This window comes from Eubalaena glacialis, chromosome 9 (genome assembly GCF_028564815.1).
Source record: "Eubalaena glacialis isolate mEubGla1 chromosome 9, mEubGla1.1.hap2.+ XY, whole genome shotgun sequence".
Classification (NCBI taxonomy): domain Eukaryota; kingdom Metazoa; phylum Chordata; class Mammalia; order Artiodactyla; family Balaenidae; genus Eubalaena; species Eubalaena glacialis.
The window spans coordinates 8160870-8183760 of record NC_083724.1 but is presented as its reverse complement, the minus strand read 5'-3'; the positions used below and the strand labels follow the sequence as shown (position 1 = coordinate 8183760).

At 49.0% G+C, this 22891-nt stretch overlaps 2 protein-coding genes across 6 annotated transcripts in view; one reads left to right on the top strand and one right to left on the bottom strand.

Moving 5' to 3' along the window:
* Positions 1 to 1171, top strand: part of SPTAN1 (spectrin alpha, non-erythrocytic 1) — a 59545-nt gene extending 58374 nt beyond the window's left edge. For all 5 annotated transcript variants that reach the window (XM_061199827.1, XM_061199826.1, XM_061199825.1 and 2 more), the window contains 3 exons: positions 10 to 156; positions 242 to 389; positions 700 to 1171. In XM_061199827.1, the coding sequence (XP_061055810.1) occupies positions 10 to 156; positions 242 to 389; positions 700 to 825 (421 nt within the window). In that variant the 3' untranslated portion in view covers positions 826 to 1171. The remainder of the gene's footprint in view (positions 1 to 9; positions 157 to 241; positions 390 to 699) is intronic.
* The window catches only part of DYNC2I2 (dynein 2 intermediate chain 2), a 29707-nt gene continuing 7987 nt past the window's right edge, over positions 1172 to 22891 (bottom strand). The window contains exons 3-10 of the mRNA XM_061199164.1: positions 15407 to 15655; positions 4564 to 4673; positions 3911 to 4068; positions 3221 to 3330; positions 2638 to 2805; positions 2208 to 2440; positions 1721 to 1878; positions 1172 to 1505 (exon numbers count right to left, since the gene is read on the bottom strand). Of these exons, the coding sequence (XP_061055147.1) occupies positions 1267 to 1505; positions 1721 to 1878; positions 2208 to 2440; positions 2638 to 2805; positions 3221 to 3330; positions 3911 to 4068; positions 4564 to 4673; positions 15407 to 15655 (1425 nt within the window). The 3' untranslated portion in view covers positions 1172 to 1266. The remainder of the gene's footprint in view (positions 1506 to 1720; positions 1879 to 2207; positions 2441 to 2637; positions 2806 to 3220; positions 3331 to 3910; positions 4069 to 4563; positions 4674 to 15406; positions 15656 to 22891) is intronic.

Here is a 22891-nt window from a genome sequence, read left to right as displayed (position 1 = left end):
GTGCCACAGACACTTTGACAAGGACAAGTCTGGCCGGCTGAACCACCAGGAGTTCAAGTCCTGCCTGCGTTCCCTGGGCTACGACCTGCCCATGGTGGAGGAAGGGGAGCCCGACCCCGAGTTCGAGGCCATTCTGGACACTGTGGATCCAAACAGGTGAGCATCAGGGAACGTGGTAGAAGCAGCTCTGCACGCGGCTCCGACCGCACCCTCCCTGCTCACTGCACCTTGGCCCCCCCAGGGATGGCCACGTCTCCCTGCAAGAGTACATGGCCTTCATGATCAGCCGTGAGACCGAGAACGTCAAGTCCAGTGAGGAGATCGAGAGCGCCTTCCGGGCCCTGAGCTCCGAAGGGAAGCCTTACGTGACCAAGGAGGAGCTGTACCAGGTCTGGGGCTCTGCTTCCCTAGCCTGGGGTGGGGGTGAGGGGCTCCTTTGAAGAGTGAAGCCCAGGCAAGGTTGCCCCCTGGGTTAGGGGCAGAGCCGAGTCTAGAGTACCACACCCCAGTTTTGAGCGTTAGCTGCTGGGTGCAGGCATTTTATCCCCATTTTCAAATGAAACTCAGTCCAGGCTAAAGGCCGTAGCAGCAGAGGTCCTGAAGCTTGGGCATTAACGTTCTTGAAGTCGGCCTCGTCCCCCGGCCTCAGTGGGCATGGCTGGTGGGGGCTTGGCTGACAGGTGCCGCCTTGCCCTCCAGAACCTGACTCGGGAACAAGCCGACTACTGCGTCTCCCACATGAAGCCCTACGTGGACGGCAAGGGCCGCGAACTCCCCACTGCTTTTGACTACGTTGAATTTACCCGCTCGCTCTTCGTGAACTGATCCTCTGCTCCTAGGTTAGCCTGGCCCACGCCGCTTGCCCTGCCATCGCCTTGCTGCATGTCAACTCATCTCTGTGCTCTTAAGACAAATACTCCAGACAGTGTTGCTTTCCATTGTAACCTTAACCTGCTTAGCTTGGGGTAAGACTTAGTAGAAAATGGTGCTTCAGTAAACTGCTCCTGGTCCAGTCGCCAGTGCCATGTTGCTGTGGGGACCCCTTCCTGTCTTGAAGCCAGCTGCCCCATTCCGACTGCAGAAATATCTAAGCAGCTGGCTAGTTCCCCTTTTGTTCTCCCTCCCAATTTTCTGTTTCCATGTAAAAGACAAATAAATGACTCCCCCCAAAGCTTGTCGTGTCTTCTTCATTCAGCTTCCATCAGAAACGTACAGCACAGATGTAGCCTCACCCCACCTGCCTCTGACCTTGGGACTCCCCCCACCTCAGGTGGCCACCTCTGCTGCCAGTTGGTCCAAGTCCTCTGTTTCCCGGGGTCCTTGTTCAGTGAACTCGCTGCTTAGCTGCCACACCTTTACCATGCCCTTGGCATCGCCAGCAGCCAGGAGCTGAGTCTGCTGATGATTGAATTCAAGACAGTAGACCGGGCTTTCATCCTGGGTTTGCTTGATCGAAACTGTGGGTTTCTGGGAGCTTTTCTGGAGATCAAACAGCTGCACATCACCTTCAAGGAGAGATTCGTGGGGTAAGAGAGGCCCAGAGCAGCAGCCTCTTCACAGTTTCCTGTGCACAAGATCAGGCTGTTACTCAGTTCAGCTCGCCACCCCACACGAGGAAAGTCATCCTCACCCCACGTACAGTCTCCCCAACCCAGAGTTTCAGGTACAGGCTGGGCTCATGTCAACTTCAACGGATCCAAGCCTGGTGTCCATTTCCTACCTTCCCCAGAAGCAGCCGCAAACACCAAAGGGCGCACTGGGGACCAGCGCACAGCGAACAGGTACTTGTGGGACAGCTGCAGGGAGGTCAGGGGCTGGGCCTGCAGCATGGAGTACAGGTGGACGTGGCCGTCGGTCCCTGCGCTCAGGAAGAGATTCCTAGACAGGATGCAGGGCAGACAGCCAGACGGGATGAGCTCTGGGGATTCAGGTGCGGCTGGGGGCTTCCTGCCAGACTCCTCATGGGCTGTCAGGCTCATGAGAGGCCTCCCTAGGCCCCCAAACCTGGGTCCTCCTCGAAAGTAAGGGGCCGATTCCCTGGCGCCAACCCCAGGAGCTCCGGATACTGGGGCTCAAATGGGGAAGACCTAGGCCCAGGGCAGACCGCAGGTTCTTTAAGCAGTGCTAGGTGTGGCCTGGTGGGACTCCCTCACCCTTCCTGTGCCAGAGGCCCTGTGGCTGACGGAGGCGGCTCGGGCCCTCCCTACCTGTGGAAAGGGGAGCAGCTCACAGAGTAAACAGGGCCGCCGTGGGGAGAGAAGGTGAACTGTGCCGGGGCCCGCAGGGGCACAGAGCTGGGCATCCGCGTGAGGGCGGGCTCCTCCGCTGCCAGGGAGCACTTGAGCGGGAAGCCGCCTTCCGTGCCCAACACGAAAAGGCTTGGGTCAAAGCTGGAGAAAGCCACTGCTGTGGCACCCACCTCGGTCTCCCCCCGGGGAGGCTGTGGAGAAAAGAAGAGCAGGGCAGAGCCGAGGGGATCCGCTCATGGTGTCCCCAAGGAGCCCAGGCACGTGCGTGGACGCTGTGGCCCTCAGTGGCTCCCACCTGCCTGCCCCCAGGCTCACTGGCTCAGGGGCCCCACAGCCTGGGGCTGCCTCGGGGGCCCGTTTCCAGGGCAGCAGCCTCGCCCCTGCGTACCTTCTTCAGCTTGGTGCTCCTGGGGAGCTGCTGCACGGCCAGGGCGAAGCCCGCACTGAGCTGCAGCCGGCCAGCCCCGACCGCCAGCCAGAGCAGCACCTTCCCATCCGCGGCCACGCTCAGCACCTGGAAGCGGTGGCCGTGCTGGGGCCCCGGGAGCCAAACCACCTGGACAACAGGGTGCGGGGCTGAGCTGAGAAAGGACGCCTGCCCCACCTCCCAGCAAGACCAGGTGTCACTCTCTCCCCTCCCCCCTCCCCTTCTCTTCCAGGGAGACTTCTGCGGGGAGGCCTGGGAGCCGCCTCACCCACCAGAGGGTTCCAAGGTCCCCCCAGTCCCAGCAGAAAACCAGGACAGTGGGGACTGCGGCTCTGATGGAAGGGGCGGGTGTGACTCATGGCCTGGGACCTCCGAGAATGCCAGAGGCAGCTGTTCAACTGCCAACTCCCTGGTGACCTTCTTCCTTGGCTGTGGCGAGCAGGCGCCCCCTCTCCTGCCCCGTGTCATGGAGCAGGCCCGCGACATCAAGGCGCAGCCCGCGAGGATGTGCTTCCCCACCCGCCAGGCAGGCCGCTGCTCTGACCTGGTACACGGGGTCCGTGTGCGTGTCGTCCGTCAGGCCCGTGCGCCAGAGGAGTGGATCCTCAGGATGGCTCATGTCCCACACCAGCACCTCGCCATTGTACAGCCCACCTGCGGGACCAAGAGGGCCTGGGCAGGAGCCGACCCACACGCAGCAGCCCAGCTTCCTGGCCAAGCCCCCACCCCTCCCACCCACTGAGCCAGGACGTGGGGCCACTTTCTCGAAAACAGTCCTGAGGAAGAAACGTCCTGGTCCCCAGGCCTCACACTCTAGCCCGCTGTACCCCACCCCAGGAAGCTTCTCCCACTGCCAGGCTACCATCCCCCACCCAGCACCCCCCATTCCCTCCAGCTTCACCTGCCCCCTTTCCCCAAGGGTGGGGAGGCTCATCACCTCTGTCATCCCCAAGGGTGCCTGCTCCGTCCTGCCTCTTGTCCCGACCAGGCCGCACCTCTGCACGGCCCACAGCCCCTCAAGACTCAGCTAAGGATCTGCCGCCTCTTCCAAGCTCTGCACCCAGCACGGGCACCCCCAGCATCCTCACCTGAGCCCAGAGGTCAAGGCCACCCGTGGTCTCTGCTTCCCCCACAGACCTGCCCTGGCCGTGACCAGGGGCTGAGGGCCCAAGGGAGGGCTTTGGCCACCCTCTGCAGGGTGGGAAGCAGAGGCAACTTAGGCTGGTCGGCTCACCTGCAACGTGGGATGGCTGCGTGGGGTGGAAGGCCAGGCACATGACGGCGCTGGGTGCCTCCACCACCACCGACGGCTGCTGCGGGTTCAGGCCTCGCCGGTCCAGATTCCAGGCGCACACAAAGGACTTCAGCGTGCTCCAGTCCCCATCATCCAGCCTGCACGGACGTGCCCGAGCTAGCTCTGCCCCTCGGCCCGGGCTTCACCCCAACCCACCCTGCCCCCACCGTGCTCCTATCACCTGACCCACCTTCACCCCCCTGCTCCCCCAAACAGGTGAGCCTCTATAGCCCCATCACACACAGACACTGTGCTGGGTATCAAAGCGGCAGAGGCTCCTCTGAGGCACCCCGAGGGCATGAGTTTCTCTGGAAAAGGGTCTCCAGGTGGGCAAACCTGGGCATATCAGGAGACGGCTCTTAGAGCAGGTGAGGCAGGCCCGGGGCTCACTGCCCAGTGCTGGCAGGTGGGCAATGGGAGTCCCTTCCCTGCTCTTTTCCTGCCAACCTGATGCCCAGGCAGCCTTGAGAAGGAAGACTCCCAGAAAGGCCAAGCTCTGCGCCAACCCCTTACTGCACAGATGGGGAGACAGAGGCTCAGAAGAGGGTCTGAGGGCCTTCCATTGCCCCACACCCAGCCCTGCTGCCACTCACCGGCCATAGGCACAGGCCACCACAGAGCCAGTGGTGCTCCAGGAGACACCAGTCACATGCAGACCCTGTCCTTGGGCTGGGGGGTAGCCCAGGGTGTGGAGGCAGGTCACCTGCAAGAGACAAACCATCCCCAACCCTGAGCCCCAAAGCCGCCCAGCAGTGTAACAAAAAGCACACACAGCCTTGGGCCTCCCAATCCCTGCAAGTGATTCAAGTCCACCGTCCAGCCCTAGGGCAAAGTGTGGAGCCTTCCTCCCAACATCTCCCCTAACAGGATGCTTCCAGAAACCCAGAAGGAAGGGCCTTGGGAACTGAGACAGACGCCAGGCTCCAGATCAGAGCTGGACCCTGTACTCACATCTGTTTCAAAAGCTTTGGCTTCTGAAGCTGGACGGTGGTGATGGTTGCACAACAATGTGAATATACTCAATGCCACAGGACTGTACTGTTAAAAATGGTTAAAATGGTAAATTTTATGTTATGTGTATTTAAACACACACACACATTTTTTTTAAAACTTTGGCACCTTGTTTCTCAGCCCATAGGTGGCCAGCAGCAGCTAATGAGAAGGCCGGCGATGCTGGCCACGGCGAGGGATTTTGCACCACAGACACACTTTCCAGGAGGTATTTGCACCATAGACCAAAACTCCTGTGAATAGTTTCACACTTCTTGACCTCATAACCGCATATAAAGAAACTATCCAATGGAAAGAATCCAAAATCTGTAAGAAGCTGCACTGTGCACTGCTAGTGAGAATGCAGAACAGTGCAGCCGCTGTGGAAAACAGTCTAGCAACTCCTCAGATGTTAGAGTTACCATATGCACCAGCAATTCCACTCCTAAGTATATACACAAGAGAACTGGAAACACACACTTGTACACAAATGCTCACAGCACGATCCGTAATAGCAGAATGTGGTATATCCCTACAATAGAGTGTGATTCAGCCATAAAAGGAATGATGCACTGATAGACGCTACAACACAAGGACCCCTGATAACACTGCTAAGCAGAAGCAGCCAATCACAAAGACCACTTGTTACATGATTCCATTTATATGAAATGTCCAGAAGAGACAAATCTGCAGAGACAGAAAGTGGAGCAGTTGGCAGGAGGTGTGGGGGAAATGGGGAGTGACTGCTAATGGATATGGAGTTTCTGTTTTGGGGAGGTGATGAAAATGTTCTAAAACTGACTGTGGCAATGGTTACATACCTCTGGAAATATATTAAAACTCACTGAACTGTACACTTCAAGTGGAGAATGATATGGGATGTAAATTATATCTCAAAAAATCTGTTATTTTAAAACAAAGCCATACAGTGGGGCCAGGAGGTAGAGGGGGCATGAGAAAAACCTTTGGGGGTCTGGTGACATTGCATTTCTTGATCTCGGTCCTGGTTCTACAAATGTTTTCACTGTGTGAAAAGTATGGACTTGAACACTTGTAATTTGTGCATGTGTTTATGCATGTTTTATAAATTTAATAAAAGTTTATATTAAAAATAAACTATATACATAATGTATCCTAACACCATTTATAATTGCAATGATCAGTACAATTTAAAATCTAAAAATGAGAATGCAGAGGGATGGAAAGATGGGCCATTCTCTGGACCTCCCTGGTGGCACAGTAGTTAAGAATCCGCCTGCCAATGCAGGGGACATGGGTTCGATCCCTGGTCCGGTAGGATCCCACATGCCACGAAGCAACTAAGCCCGTGCACCACAACTACTGAGCCTGCGCGCCAGAGCCTGCGAGCCACAACTACTGAAGCCCGCGTACCACAACTACTGAGGCCACACGCCACAACTACTGAAGCCCGCGCGCTCTAGGGCCCGCATGCCGCAACTACTGAGCCCGAGTGCTGCAGCTACTGAAGCTCGCGCACCTAGAGCCCGTGCCCCGCAACAAGAGAAGCCACCGCAATGAGAAGCCCGCGCACTGCAACAAAGAGTAGCCCCCACTCGCCGCAACTAGAGAAAGCCCAAGGGCAGCAACAAAGACCCAACGCAGCCAAAAATAAATAAAAACTAAAAAAAAAAAAAAAAAAAAAGACGGGCTGTTCTATATATTCACTGATGGGTATGTGTTTGTCAAGATTCAAAATATACCTCAACAGACCTGACTCCAGAAAAAAAAGTTTATGGTGAAACATCATGTAGCATTTAAAAAGGAAACAAGTCTATAATGGAAAAGAACCTGAAAAAGAATATATATATATATATATATATATATATATATATATATATATAAAACTGAATCACTTTGCTGGACACCTGAAGCTAACACAACATTGTAAATTAACTATACTTCAATTTAAAAAATGGTAATAGGGAATTCCCTGGAGGTCCAGTGGTTAGGACTCCACGTTTCCACTGCTGGGGGCCGGGATTCGATCCCTGGTCAGGGAACTAAGATCCCGCAAGCCTCATGGCACGACCAAAAATAAATAAATAAAATAAAAAATGGTAATAAAAAATAAATAAATAGGGGCTTCCCTGGTGGTCTAGTGGCTAAGACCCCGCACTCCCAATGCAGGGGGCCCAGGTTCGATCCCTGGTCAGGGAACTAGATCCCACATGCCTAAACTAAGAGTTCACATGCCACATCTAAAGATCCTGCACATGGCAACGAAGATCCCGTGTGCCACAACTAAGAGCCAGTGCAGCCAAATAAATAAATATGAAAAATAAACATATGGATAGAGAAATAGAGATAGAGAGACAGACGGATGACATCTGTAGCAATCTGACAACACAGAACGGGCTTTGCTTCTGAAGAGAGAAGACCCCAAGATTGGTCACAGTGCCTCACAGCAGTCAGCCACACCCACACAGAAACAAGAGGCAGGACACGACACAGCAAAGAGGTCAAAGGTTTCAGGGGGCGCCCCGGTCACCTCTTCCTCATCTCTAATTCTGAAGTGTTCAGCCATGTTGTCACTGATTTTAGAATTGTGAAGTTACAGTCCTTCATTAAGAGTGGCATCTCAGGGCTTCCCTGGTGGCGCAGTGGTTAAGAATTCGCCTGCCAATGCAGGGGAAACGGGTTCAAGCCCTGGTCTGAGAAGATCCCACATGACTGTGGAGCAACTAAGCCTGTGCGCCACAACTACTGAGCCTGAGCTCTAGAGCCCACGAGCCACAACTACTGAAGCCCGCGTGCCTAGAGCCCGTGCTCCGCAACAAGAGAAGCCACCGCAATGAGAAGCCCGCACAGCGCAATGAAGAGCAGCCCCCGCTCACCGCAACTAGAGAAAGCCTGCACGCAGCAACAAAGACCCAACGCAGCAACAAAGACCCAACGCAGCCAAAAATGATAAATAAATAAAAGAAAAGAAAAAAAGAGTGGCATCTCAGGCTTTCCGGGGCTACTAGAGCCAAGGACGGCAGTGAAATGTCAAGGCCAACACCTAGACAGCTGGAGTAGAGACAGAACAACCAGACATGTCAGCCAAAATAGTAATTCCACCAGGAAGAACTAATCAAAATATTGATGCAAAAGAAAAACAAAGTGAGAGAGAGATTCGCTTCAGTTCTGTCATATAACAGCAAAATCTGAAAGCACTACTCCTCTGCCCAATATTCAGAAAGGCAAGAAACTTCAGTGCCATGAGGGGACCGCACGTCACACGGCCACCCAGAGGGTGCTGCCCAACCCCCCGCCCATTCACATGTTTCCGGAGGATACGTGTCTCGAAGTGAAGCTGCTGCTGGGATGTCCAACAACAGGGAACCCAGGAAAGGCTGGTGTGTCTGTGCAGTGGGACATGATGCAGGTTACAGGGGGACTGGGGCCCCTCTACAGAAACTGACATGGAAAGCTCTGGTGAGTGAGAAACGTCACAAACAAAATGTACAGTGCTTTCCATTTTTGTTTAAAATGCTCTTAATGACAACCGTAGTAGCACTCATGCTATGTGTCAGTGTAGCATGGGAAAGGCCTCTGAACCAGTGCTCCCACTCACTGTCTACGTATTACATGTTCCGTATTTCTGTGATGACTCAATTTATTATAATGAACATGTATTGCTTTTGTAATCAGAAAAGAACAGTTTTTAAAGGGGGAGAAAGTAATACACAGGTGGACCAAACTAACGCACAGAAGGGTGGAAAAGTCTCAACAATTAAGAACAAAAGCTTAACCTCTCTGAATGCAACTGTAAAAGGGGGCAGGCTGAGCCGAGCTTTTAACACTCATTACCTTCTTCTTGTGCTCTGCTTAAAAAGATACAATGACTCCACACTTTGGTGTGGACTTGGCAACTATTTTTCAGAGGGATTTTGAGGATTTCTCTCAAATAAACCGACTGTCCCATACCTATCAATGATTTGGTGGGAACAGGGCAGCTATGTATCTGGAAATAGATAGAAGGAAGATACAAGAAGAGGAGGGGAGGAGAGAAGGGCTTATGACCTCTGAATACTGAATTATCTCCATTTCTAAAGGAAGAAAACGTTGTATAAGAAAAGTTTTTACTGCTTGCTCAGCAGCCTGTCCACAGGCAACACCAGGGTGGAGCAAAAGCCACCAAGGGGCCCTCCTTCATTCAGAGGTTACCTGATCTCAAAGCAGAGGCTGTGTATCCAACTGGGCATTTGAGTTGACAGGGTGACAGCTCTGAGCTGTGCCTCGAGACCAGAAAGACTTGGCGATGCTGAAGTCACTAGAGCATGGTAGTGACACCAGACAGACCAGGACTCAAATTCCAGCTCAGCCACTTACAGGTGTATGACTGTGGACAAGTCCCTTAGCCTCTCTGACTCGCATCTATAAAATGGAGATCATGGGAATTCCCTGGCAGTCCAGTGGTTAGGATTCTGCCAGGGGCCCGGGTCTGATCCCTGGTCGGGGAACTAAGATCTCACAAACTGTTCGGCGCAGCCAAGAAAAAATAAAAAATAAAAATAAATATAGAGCTCTACCCACCACCAGAGCCTCCCATCAAGCCTCTTAGATAGCCTCAACCACCAGAGGGCAGACAGCAGAAGCAAGAAAAACTACAATCCTGCAGCCTGTGGAAGTAAAACCGCATTCACAGAAAGATAGACAAGATGAAAAGGCAAAGGGCTATATTCCAGATGAAGGAACAAGATAAAACCCCAGAAAAACAACTAAATGAAGTGGAGATAGGCAACCTTCCAGAAAAAGAATTCAGAATAATGATAGTGAAGATGATCCAGGACCTCAGAATAAGAATGGAGGCAAAGATCAAGAAGATGCAAGAAATGTTTAACAAAGACCTAGAAGAATTAAAGAACAAACAAACAGAGATGAACAATACAATAACTGAAATGAAAACTACACTAGAAGGAATCAATAGCAGAATAACTGAGGCAGAAGAACGGATAAGTGACCTGGAAGACAGAATGGTGGAATTCACTGCTGCGGAACAGACTAAAGAAAAAAGAATGAAAAGAAATGAAGACAGCCTAAGAGACCTCTGGGACAACATTAAACGCAACAACATTCACATTATAGGGGTCCCAGAAGGAGAAGAGAGAAAGGACCCGAGAAAATATTTGAAGAGATTATAGTCGAAAACTTCCCTAACATGGGAAAGGAAATAGCCACCCAAGTCCAGGAAGCGCAGAGAGTCCCATACAGGATAAACTCAAGGAGAAACACGCCGAGACACATAATAATCAAATTGGCAAAAATTAAAGACAAAGAAAAATTATTGAAAGCAGCAAGGGAAAAACGACAAATAACATACAAGGGAACTCCCATAAGGTTAACAGCTGATTTCTCAGCAGAAACTCTACAAGCCAGAAGGGAGTAGCATGATATACTTAATTTAAAGTGATGAAAGGGAAGAACCTACAACCAAGATTACTCTACCCAGCAAGGATCTCATTTAGATTTGACAGAGAAATCAAAAGCTTTACAGACAAGCAAAACCTAAGAGAATTCAGCACCACCAAACCAGCTCTACAACAAATGCTACAGGAACTTCTCTAAGTGGGAAACACAAGAGAAGAAAAGGACCTACAAAAACAAACCCAAAATAATTAAGAAAATGGTCATAGGAACATACATATCAATAATTACCTTAAACGTGAATGGATTAAATGCTCCAACCAAAAGACACAGGCTTGCTGAATGGATACAAAAACAAGACCCATATATATGCTGTCTACAAGAGACCCACTTCAGACCTAGGGACACATACAGACTGAAAGTGAGGGGATGGAAAAAGATACTCCATGCAAATGGAAATCAAAAGAAAGCTGGAGAAGCTATACTCATATCAGATAAAATACTTTAAAATTAAGAATGTTACAAGAGACAAGGAAGGACTCTACATAATGATCAAGGGATCAATCCAAGAAGAAGATATAACAATTATAAATATATATGCACCCAACATAGGAGCATCTCAATACATAAGGCAACTGCTAACAGCTATAAAAGAGGAAATCAAAAAAAAAAAAAAAAAAAAAAAAGAGGAAATCGACAGTAACACAATAATAGTGGGGGACTTTAACACCTCACTTACACCAATGGACAGATCATCTAAAATAAAAATAAATAAGGAAACAGAAGCTTTAAATGACACAATAGACCAGATAGATTTAATTGATATTTATAGGACATTCCATCCAAAAACAGCAGATTACACTTTCTTCTCAAGTGCGCATGGAACATTCTCCAGGATAGATCACATCTTGGGTCACAAATCAAGCCTCGGTAAATTTAAGAAAACTGAAATCATATCAAGCATCTTTTCTGACCACAACGCTATGAGATTAGAAATGAATTACAGGGAAAAAGACGTGAAAAGCACAAACACATGGAGGCTAAACAATACGTTACTAAATAACCAAGAGATCACTGAAGAAATCAAAGAGGAAATCAAAAAATACCTGGAGACAAATGACAATGAAAACACGACAATCCAAAACCTAAGGGATGCAGCAAAAGCAGTTCTAATAGGGAAGTTTATAGCTATACAAGCCTACCTCAAGAAACAAGAAAAATCTCAAGTAGACAATCTAACCTTACACCTAAAGAAACTAGAGAAAGAAGAACAAACAAAACCCAAAGTTAGCAGAAGGAAAGAAATCATAAAGATCAGAGCGGAAATAAATGAAATAGAAACAAAGAAAACAATAGCAAAGATCAATAAAACTAAAAGCTGGTTCTTTGAGAAGATAAACAAAATTGATAAACCATTAGCCAGACTCATCAAGAAAAAGAGAGAGAGAACTCAAATCAATACAATTAGAAATGAAAAAGGAGAAGTTACAACAGACACCGTAGAAATACAAAGCATCCTAAGAGACTACTACAAGCAACTCTATGCCAATAAAATGGACAACCTGGAAGAAATGGACAAATTCTTAGAAAGGTATAACCTTCCAAGACTGAAACAGGAAGAAACAGAAAATATGAACAGACCAATCACAAGTAATGAAATTGAAACTGTGATTAAAAAATCTTCCAACAGGGGCTTCCCTGGTGGCGCAGTGGTTGAGAATCTGCCTGCCAATGCAGGGGACACAGGTTTGAGCCCTGGTCTGGGAAGATCCCACATGCCGTGGAGCGACTAGGCCCACGTGCCACAATTGCTGAGCCTGCGCGTCTGGAGCCTGTGCTCCGCAACAAGAGAGGCCACGATAGTGAGAGGCCTGCGCACCGCGATGAGGAGTGGCCCCCGCTCGCCGCAACTGGAGAAAGCCCTCGCACAGAAACGAAGACCCAACACAGCCATAAATAAATAAATAAATAAATAAATAAAATTAAAAAAAAAAAAATCTTCCAACAAACAAAAGTCCAGGACCAGATGGCTTCACAGGTGAATTCTATCAAACATTTAGAGAAGAGCTAACACCCATCCTTCTCAAACTCTTCCAAAAAATTGCAGAGGAAGGAACACTCCCAAACTCACTCTATGAGGCCACCATCACCCTGGTACCAAAACCAGACAAAGATACTACAAAATAAGAAAATTATAGACCAATATCACTGATGAATATAGATGCAAAAATCCTCAACAAAATACTAGCAAACAGAATCCAACAACACATTAAAAGGATCATACACCATGATCAAGTGGGATTTATCCCAGGGATGCAAGGATTCTTCAATATATGCAAATCAATCAATGTGATACACCATATTAACAAATTGAAGAATAAAAACCATATGATCATCTCAATAGATGCAGAAAAAGCTTTTGACAAAATCCAACACCCATTTATGATAAAAACTCTCCAGAAAGTGGGCATAGAGGGAACCTACCTCAACATAATAAAGGCCATATACGACAAACCCACAGCAAACACCATTCTCAACGGTGAAAAACTGAAAGCATTTCCTCTAAGATCAGGAACGAGACAAGGATGTCCACTCTCACCACTATTATTCAACATAGTTCTGGAAGTCCTAGCCACGGCAATCAGAGAAGAAAAAGAAATAAAAGGAATACAAATTGGAAAAGAAGAAGTAAAACTGTCACTGTTTGCAGATGACATGATACTATACATAGAGAATCCTAAAAATGCCACCAGAAAACTACTAGAGCTAATCAATGAATTTGGTAAAGTTGCAGGATACAAAATTAATGCACAGAAATCTCTTGCATTCCTGTACACTAATGATGAAAAATCTGAAAGAGAAATTATGGAAACACTCCCATTTACCATTGCAACAAAAAGAATAAAATACCTAGGAATAAATCTACCTAGGGAGACAAAAGACCTGTATGCAGAAAACTATAAGACACTGATGAAAGAAATTAAAGATGATACCAACAGATGGAGAGATATACCATGTTCTTGGATCGGAAGAATCAATATTGTGAAAATGACTATACTACCCAAAGCAATCTACAGATTCAATGCAATCCCTATCAAATTACCAATGGCATTTTTTACGGAACTAGAACAAATCATCTTAAAATTTGTATGGAGACACAAAAGACCCCGAACAGCCAAAGCAGTCTTGAGGGAAAAAAATGGAGCTGGAGGAATCAGACTCCCTGAGTTCAGACTACACTACAAAGCTACAGTAATCAAGACAATATGGTACTGGCACAAAAACAGAAACATAGATCAATGGAACAAGACAGAAAGCCCAGAGATAAACCCACACACCTATGGTCAACTAATCTATGACAAAGGAGGCAAAGATATACAATGGAGAAAAGACAGTCTCTTCAATAAGTGGTGCTGGGAAAATTGGACAGCTACATGTAGAAGAATGAAATTAGAATACTCCCTAACACCATACACAAAAATAAACTCAAAATGGATTCAAGACCTAAATGTAAGACCAGACACTATAAAACTCTTAGAGGAAAACATAGGAAGAACACTCTTTGACATAAATCACAGCAAGATCTTTTTTGATCCACCTCCTAGAGTAATGGAAATAAAAACAAAAATAAACAAATGGGACCCAATAAAACTTCAAAGCTTTTGCACAGCAAAGGAAACCATAAACAAGACGAAAAGACAACCCTCAGAATGGGAGAAAATATTTGCAAACGAATCAATGGACAAAGGATTAATCTCCAAAATATATAAACAGCTCATTCAACCCAATATTAAAGAAACAAACAACCCAATCCAAAAATGGGCAGAAGACCTAAATAGACATTTCTCCAAAGAAGACATACAGATGGCCAAGAAGCACATGAAAAGATGCTCAACGTCACTAATTATTAGAGAAATGCAAATCAAAACTACAATGAGGTATCACCTCACACCAGTTAGAATGGGCATTATCAGAAAATCTACAAACAACAAATGCTGGAGAGGGTGTGGAGAAAAGGGAATCCTCTTGCACTGTTGGTGGGAATGTAAATTGATACAGCCACTATGGAGAACAATATGGAGGTTGCTTAAAAAACTAAAAATAGAATTACCATATGATCCAGCAATCCCACTACTGGGCATATACCCAGAGAAAACCGTAATTCAAAAAGACACATGCACCCCAATGTTCACTGCAGCACTATTTACAATAGCCAGGTCATGGAAGCAACCTAAATGCCCATCGAAAGACGAATGGATAAAGAAGATGTGGTACATATATACAATGGAATATTACTCAGCCATAAAAAGGAACGAAATTGAGTCATTTGTTGAGACGTGGATGGATCTAGAGACTGTCATACAGAGTGAAGTAAGTCAGAAAGAGAAAAACAAATATCGTATATTAATGCATGTATGTGGAACCTAGAAAAATGGTACAGATGAACCAGTTTGCAGGGCAGAGGTTGAGACACAGATGTAGAGAACAAACGTATGGACACCAAGGGGGGGAAACCGTGGTGGGGTGGGGATGGTGGTGTGCTGAATCGGGCGATTGGGATTGACATGTATACACTGATGTGTATAAAACTGATGACTGATTAAAAAAAAAAAAGACATGGAGCTCTTCCTGGGAGCGAAACAAACAAACAAACAAATTAAATAAATAAATAAATAAATAAATAAATAAATAAATATAAAATGGAGATCAGGATAGCACTACCTCATACAGTTGTCCTGAGGGATAGATGAGTTGGCACAGAGAGTGCCTGGGGAAACACAGCTGAGTGGTTAAGAAAATAAGATCCAGAGTCAGACTGTCCAGGTTCAAATCCTGCCTCTACCGCCTACCAGCGGTGAAATGGAGATAACAAGGGCACCTACTTCAAGGGCAGCAGGGAAGGCCAAATGACTTCTTCTTAACTTAGCTTAGTACCTGGCAAAAAGTAAGAGCTCGGTGAATGCTGTTATTATTATTGTTGGTGTTACCATTATTTGCATGGCACAAAAGAAGGACTTAAAAACGGGGCAGAGCCTCAACCTGAGGCAGCCCAGGCCCACACCAGCCCATCCCTACCGTCTGCTGCTGCTCGGACCAGTTCACCTCGAAGCCGTCAAACGCATGGCTCTGCCAATTCTTGTTCAGCTCTCGGGTAACCATGGCCTCCACTCTCCGGAGAAAGGCCACAAGCCGGCGGCCATCATACTGGGGCACAGATGGCAGGCTGACCGGCTCAGGGGCCTCGGTCTGCACCTCAGCATCTGCATGCTTCCGGGTCTGGGCGGACGCTTCAGCAGTGGCAATGCTGGCCGTCTGGCAACTTTTCTGGAGAAGGAGATGGAAACACAGTCACCAGCCAGATGTACTCCCAGCATCACCTGCCCAGGGCACTCACCCTCCCCCAAGGATAAATAACAATGGACCACAGTTCATTCTGTCTGTCCCCTTCCTCTAGTAACTAGCCCATCTTTCTTTGTGGCGGGGGTGAAGACGACCCATTGAGAGGGATACATGACCTCCAGCTAGCCAATCGGAGCACTCGGTCCCTCCCCCAGCCACAGTGATTGGTTTGGGGTGACCCAGTAAGGGCCTGACCCAGGACTTTCGGTGACACTATTTAGAGGGACCATGGGAGGGCCCTTTTTGAAAATACGGACAGCAAGAAGAATCAGGTCATCTTAGAGCCAGCAGTGGCTGTCTTAGCCAGCGCTGAAGAACCTCAGATCTGGCCACCAACAGAACACCCCTCTTCTCCCCCAACTTGGCAGCCAGCCCTCTCCAGTAGGGTACCTTCCAAGGTGCCACCGTGATCAAAGGACACATGTGTGTCCGTGATGAGCTAGTTGGGAGAAGACAGACTACTCCCCAGCTGCCACTCCTCCCCACCCTGCCACCTGTCTCCAGTTCCTTGTCCCCTGTTTATCTGGGCAGAAGGACAGACATCAGATCAGAGAAGGAGATGCAGCCTCCCTTTCTTGAAGACATGACCAATCTTTACCAAGCGAGGGCCCCTATACCACTGAGATTACTGTCATCCACAAGAGGCTCTCCTCATGTGGCCACTCACCAGGCACCTGCAGCTACGGGACAGTGACGAGGCCTGGACCCCTGTGCTCTCTGCTCAGACTTGGGCACCAGGCCAGTGTTAGTAAGCCTGAAGGAAGGGGGCTGGCCGCACACAGGCGTAGCTCTTGTTAGAACGTGGAGAACTCAGCACTTGTCACCATGCTCCTCTTCACATTCAACTTAATCCTCTCTTTGCTTGTCCATCTCCCACTAAACTCTGAGCCCCTCCAGCATAAGAACTTCCCTGGTGGCGCAGTGGTTAAGAACCCACCTGCCAATGCAGGGGACACAGGTTCAAGCCCTGGTCTGGGAAGATCCCACATGCCGCGGGGCAACTAAGCCCGTGTGCCACAACTACTGAGCCTGTGCTCCAGAGCCCACGAGCCACAACTACTGAGCCCACGTGCCACAACTACTGAAGCCCACGTGCCTAGAGCCCGTGCTCCGCAATAAGAGAAGCCACCACAATGAGAAACCCGCACACCACAATGAAGAGTAGCCCCGGGCTCCCCTGGTGGCGCAGTGGTTGAGAATCCGCCTGCCAATGCAGGGGACATGGGTTCGAGCCCTGGTCCGGGAAGATCCCACATGCCACGGAGCAACTAAGCCCATGTGCCACAACTACTGAGCCTGTGCTCTAGAGCCCGCGAGCCACAACTACTGAGCCCGCCTGCTGCAACTACTGAAGTCCATGTGCCTAGAGCCCGTGCTCCACAACAAGAGAAGCCACCACAATGAGAAGCCCGCGCACCACAACGAAGAGTAGCCCCCGCTCACCGCAACTAGAGAAAGCCCACACACAGCAACGAAGACCCAGCACAGCCAAAAATTAATTAATTAATTAATTAATTAATTTTTAAAAAAGAAACAAAGTACCCTGTCTATCTTTACATCCCCAGCACTTTGCATGGTATTTTACAGATAGTACAAGTTCATTCATACTATACACACACACATTTTATTTCTCTATTTAACATCTACTTGCCAGGTGCTGTCAGGCTATTATGGATATAGCAAAAAACAAACATGCAAGATTCCTGTGCCCGAGGAGCTTATGTAGGGGTTGGGGGCAGGCAAATAAACACACAAGAAAAACATGATGGAACACAAGTGGCGCTAGGTGGATGCAGAGGTGTGGGAGAGAAGGGAACAGCTGGGGAGGCGATTGGGATGGGATGGCGAGGAAGCCTCTGGGGAGATGGCATTTGAGCTAAGGTGTGAAGGACAAGTGGAAAGCTGCAGGAAAAAGGGTCCCAGGAAAGGGGTGGGGGGGAGAACAGAACAAAACCTTACGAAGAAAAGGCCCCATGCTTAGAGGCTGGACGGCAGGCAGCATACCTGGGAGCAGAGGGTGAGGGAGGGCAGCCCATGGGCAAGGTCCAGGCAACAGAAAGTCTGTGAGCCAGTACAAAGGGCTAGGAATTCCTTCGCAGTATAAGCCACAGGACCATGATGAGAACCAGTGGATGGGGTGTCCCTGAACTGAAAGTGAGGGCAAATTCCAGGAGAAGAGAACACAGAAGGCTTTCTGTTAGACCCCCTTTAGACAGATGCCTCTCAGACATCCCCATGGAGGCGTCAAGGATTTCTGAGACTGGTCACGAGGCATGAGGCTCCGGAAAGCATCCAACCACAGATGTGACTTGAAGCCACAAGACGAGGAGTCCACTGAGGGAGCGTGAACACTGAGCAATCAATGGATGGGCACAGGAATCAGAAAGTAAACACGCCGATGGGATTTCCCTGGTGGCACAGTGGTTAAGATTCCGAGCTCCCAATGCAGGGGGCCCAGGTTCGATCCCTGGTCAGGGAACTAGATCCCACATGCATGTCGCAACCAAGAGTTTGCATGCCACAACTAAGGAGCCCACGTGCCACAATTAAGGAGCCAGCACAACCACATAAATAAATAAAATAAATATTTTGTTTAAAAAAAGAAAAAAAGAAAGTAAACATGCCAAGCCAAAATGTTAAAAGACTGTGGGTGAATCTCAAACTTCCTGGAAGCCTCAAAGATTGTAACAGTACCAGTTATTAAGTGTTAATTGAGGCACTGTCCCCATAGCTTTACCTGTATCATCTTTTTTTTTTTTTTAATTTATTTATTTATTTTTGGCTGTGTTGGGTCTTCGTTGCTGCCCGTGGGCTTTCTCTAGTTGTGGCGAGTGGGGGCTACTCTTCACTGTGATGCGCGGGCTTCTCACTGCAGTGGCTTCTCTTGTTGCGGAGCATGGGTTCTAGGAGCACAGGCTTCAGTAGTTGTGGCATGTGGGCTCAGTAGTTGTGGCTCGTGGGCTCTAGAGCGCAGGCTCAGTAGTTGTGGCGCACGGGCTTAGTTGCTCTGCGGCATGTGGGATCTTCCCAGACCAGGGCTCGAACCCATTTCCCCTGCATTGGCAGGCAGATTCTTAACCACTGCGCCACCAGGGAAGCCCCTACCTGTATCATCTTATGCATGCTCACAACCACCCTATAAAGTAAATCCTATTTTTGCGTTTCTAAGGTTGGCACTGAGACACAGAGAAGTTAAGTAACTCACCCAAGGTCACACAGCAAAGAGGCAATCACAATAGAGCTTGAACCCAGGCATTCTGACACGCGACACTAAATTATCTCTCAGTCAAGGTGTTTTCTCTCAGTCTAAAATCCTGGCCACTAATCACATCAGATGAACTCAAAACAATGTTTCTAAGAGAACGTTACATGAATGTCTTAAAGTAAAAATTAATGTAAAGTCACAACCACAAGCAAAAATGTCCAAAGAGACAACAAGCTCTTAACTTTTCAGGTATTGCTATTCGTGTTCCTTTGCTGTTTCCTTATTCAGGCAAATAACAGATGCCAAAACACTAAGGAAAATTTAAGGAGGAAAACTTAACTAAAACTTAACTAAAAAACTTAAAACCAATGACACTGCACCCATAATTTTTTTCTGTTAACTGGTAAGAAGCCACTATTATTCTCTCTTCACTCTGGGACACCTAAGTCAGCTCCCATGGTTCGAGATACACATAACTCACCCGACCCTGACCCATCTAGGGATGAGGCCCGGAGGCTCCTGGGGGAAGGGCTTGCCCACGGCCGCCACATACAGGGTGGTGCCTTCCATGCCAGGCAGCATGTGGCTGTCGCCAGGGCGTGGCTCCCATAATAAGTCCTCTAAGAGGTGAGAGGAAGAATTCGGGGTGAGCAGGATCCTTGCTCCCTGGGCAGGCGACCACTGTGGATGCTGGGCCTGCCGCCTGCCTTCTGCACCTCAGAGGCACTGCAGGGGAAAACAGGTGGGACCCAGCCAGACTTTGATCACACTGGGACATGTGGCCAAGAAACAGGAGAACCATTCCCAAACCAAGATCCTCAAACTCTGTGCAGCCTTCAGCGGAGCAGGAAGCCGGTGGGACTCAGGGAGCAGAGACCAGGTGGCAGTCCTGCCCTCCGGTCCCAAAAGCGCCTACAGACACCCAGAATGTCAGGGCTCCTGCATCTTGCTGACAAAGGAAACCGAGGCCCAGAATGGTGAGGAAATACCTTCTAGAGAATCTGCCCTCCCCACAAGGGCCAGCTTTTTCAAAAACTTCCTACCCATGATGCAGGCTGGGCCCAAACACCAGGCCTGTAGCTACTGACTGGATGAGAAGCAGAGACTAACCAGGCCAGGCCAATTGGGTTCTCTCAGGGAAATTCAGACCTGAGACAAAGACTCAATAAGATAAACGGCACATGCCTGGAACTGAAACACAGTGCCAACCATCAGCCAGCGCCACAGTGCAGACAGGAGACGCGCAGAGATAGGCCTCGGGGGTGCGTGGCAACAGGAGAGCTGAGAGGTGGAGGGAGGATCCCAAAGCCGCCTAGCTTTTGGTTCCTGCCCCTTCCTCAGGACCAGCTGCACCTCCATGCCAAGCCCAGGAGACACCTCCGCATCCTAAAGAAAAGCGTCCGACGGGAGCTGGTTTGGCTGGTTTCTGTTACTTGATGCCAGAGCCCTAACCCATACCCAGGAGGGCTCCACCTCCCAAACCACCACCCCACAAAGCCCCACTTCAGAAATAAGATGCCTCTGCTGGCCTCCAGGACTGGTCGATTGATTTCAGGAACACTTCTCACAACTGAGGAAATGGCCCTCGTGGGCCAGGCGACCAGCCACTCTCCAGCAACAGGTGTCAACAGTGGCCCAGAGGGGTGTTCCGTGAGAGAACTGGACTCTTCCCCACCTTCAGCCCCAAAGGTTAAAGGAATCCCATGTCGACAGTGCCTACGCATGATTCATTCATTCAGAAACTGTCCAGCCAGGGGCTTCCCTGGTGGCGCAGTGGTTAAGAATCCTCCTGCCAATGCAGGGGACACGGGTTCGAGCCCTGGTCCAGGAAGATCCCACATGCCGTGGAGCAACGAAGCCCGTGCGCCACAACTACTGAGCCTGCGTTCTAGAGCCCGCGAGCCACAACTACTGAGCCCGCGTGCCACAACTACTGAAGCCCACGCGCCTAGAGCCCGTGTTCCACAACAAGAGAAGCCACCGCAATGAGAAGCCCGCGCACTGCAAGGAAGAGTAGCCCCCGCTCCCCGTCAACTCGAGAAAGCCCACGTGCAGCAACGAAGACCCAACACAGCCAAAAATTAAAAAATAAATAAATAAAATAAATAAATTTTTAAAAAAAGAAACAAGAGTATTTAAAAAAAAAAAGAAACCCATTCACACGGTGTCAACATGAAGTGGACAAACTTCAAGGTCGTAAGTAGAATACAGTCACCTTCTTATTAAAAATATACCTTCTAGATCTCCCTGACTATTGATTATAAAACATACCAATTGGGACTTCCCTGGTGGTGCAGTGGTTAAGAATCCCCCTGCCAATGCAGGGGACACGGGTTTGAGCCCTGGTCCGGGAAGATCCCACATGCCACGGAGCAGCTAAGCCCGTGTGCCACAACTACTGAGCCTGCACTTTAGAGCCCTCGAGCCACAACTACTGAAGCCTGCGTGCCTAGAGCCCGTGCTCTGCAACAAGAGAAGCCACCGCAATGAGAAGCCCGCGCACCCAACTAGAGAAGGCTCGTGTGCAGCAACGAAGACCCAACGCAGCCAAAAATAAAAAATATATATAAATAAATAAATTTAATAAATAAATAAATAAAACATACCAATTATTTAGTAATAGCTCTTCAGGAGGAAACTATATTAAATATACACATCAGTTGTGAGACACACCCCTTTGTAATATCTGTTAAAATGGGGGTTGGGAGGATGAGGAAATACAGAAACTCACAGAGAATAGGCAGAGGTCTGGGACGCTGTGCAGCTGAAGGCTGAGCCCCCTCACTCCCCTCGGCAGTAACCACCACCAGCAAATACGGAGCACACAGCCCATCATTTCACCCCCAAAACCCACCTGAGCCACACACCTGACTCCAGAGTAGAAGAGGACCTCAGAGACCATTCTAGACTAGCGTCGTCAATGAGCAGGGCCCCAGAATCACCGGGAGGCTCCTAATAGACAAACTGCTGCTTCCTCCCTGTACAGTTTCTGGTTCAGTAGGTCTAGGATGGGGCCCTAGAATTTGCTCTGCTAACAAGCCCCCAGGTGATGCCATGGGGAGGGCACTGAGACCCCAGATGTGGGCCTAGCCCCTCAGCTGTATACTTCCCGTGGCCACACCCCAGGCCCCAGAGCCCTCATCTCTGCCCTCGAGGTGCAGACAGTGCTCATATCGCCCCCCTTCCCCTTCTCTGGGGACCCAGGTTTCACCTGGGGTAGGATGGGGTGAGACAGGGCTCCTCCCCAGGGGCTGAGAAATGCTGCCAATGTGAACATGGCTCGGCACTGTCACTGCCACATCCATCCATTCAGGCTCACTCCTGCTCCCCCTCCCTCCCTCCCAGAATTTCCCTTTCCCTCAGGTTCTTCCCAGCCCTCCCTTCCATGTCCTTTCCTTTGAGTCTTATACACACAGCTGATGATACTCAGGTGTGATGGGAGCTGAGATGACTCCTGACCTAATTCAGCGGCTCTTTATCAGCATACCAACAAAACTTGACCCTGGTGTGAAATACATTTTGATGTTAACTAGCAGAAGCTGTATGATGGGACTATCTTGGATATAAAGTTGATGGGAATTCCCTGGCAATCCAGTGCTTAGGACTTGGCACTTTCGCTGCTGGGGCCGGGGTTCAATCCCTGGTCAGGAAACTTAAGATACTGCAAGCCTCACAGCACAGCCAAAAAAAAAAAAAAAACCAAGTTGAGCTGAGTGGATTTTGTGATGCAACATAGACAATTACACTGTCTCTTATCTCGCTGGTGTGAGACCTCCAAGAGTGTGGGGGTAACTGAACCCAGAACCAACATCAAGGTACTTCAAGGTATGACCGCCTGTTCTTTTTGTTGTTGTTTTTTGGGAGATTTTTTTTTTTTAATATTTATTTATTTTTGGCCGCGTCGGGTCTTGGTTGCAGCGTGGGCTCTTCGTCGTGGCTCATGGGCTTCTTTCTAG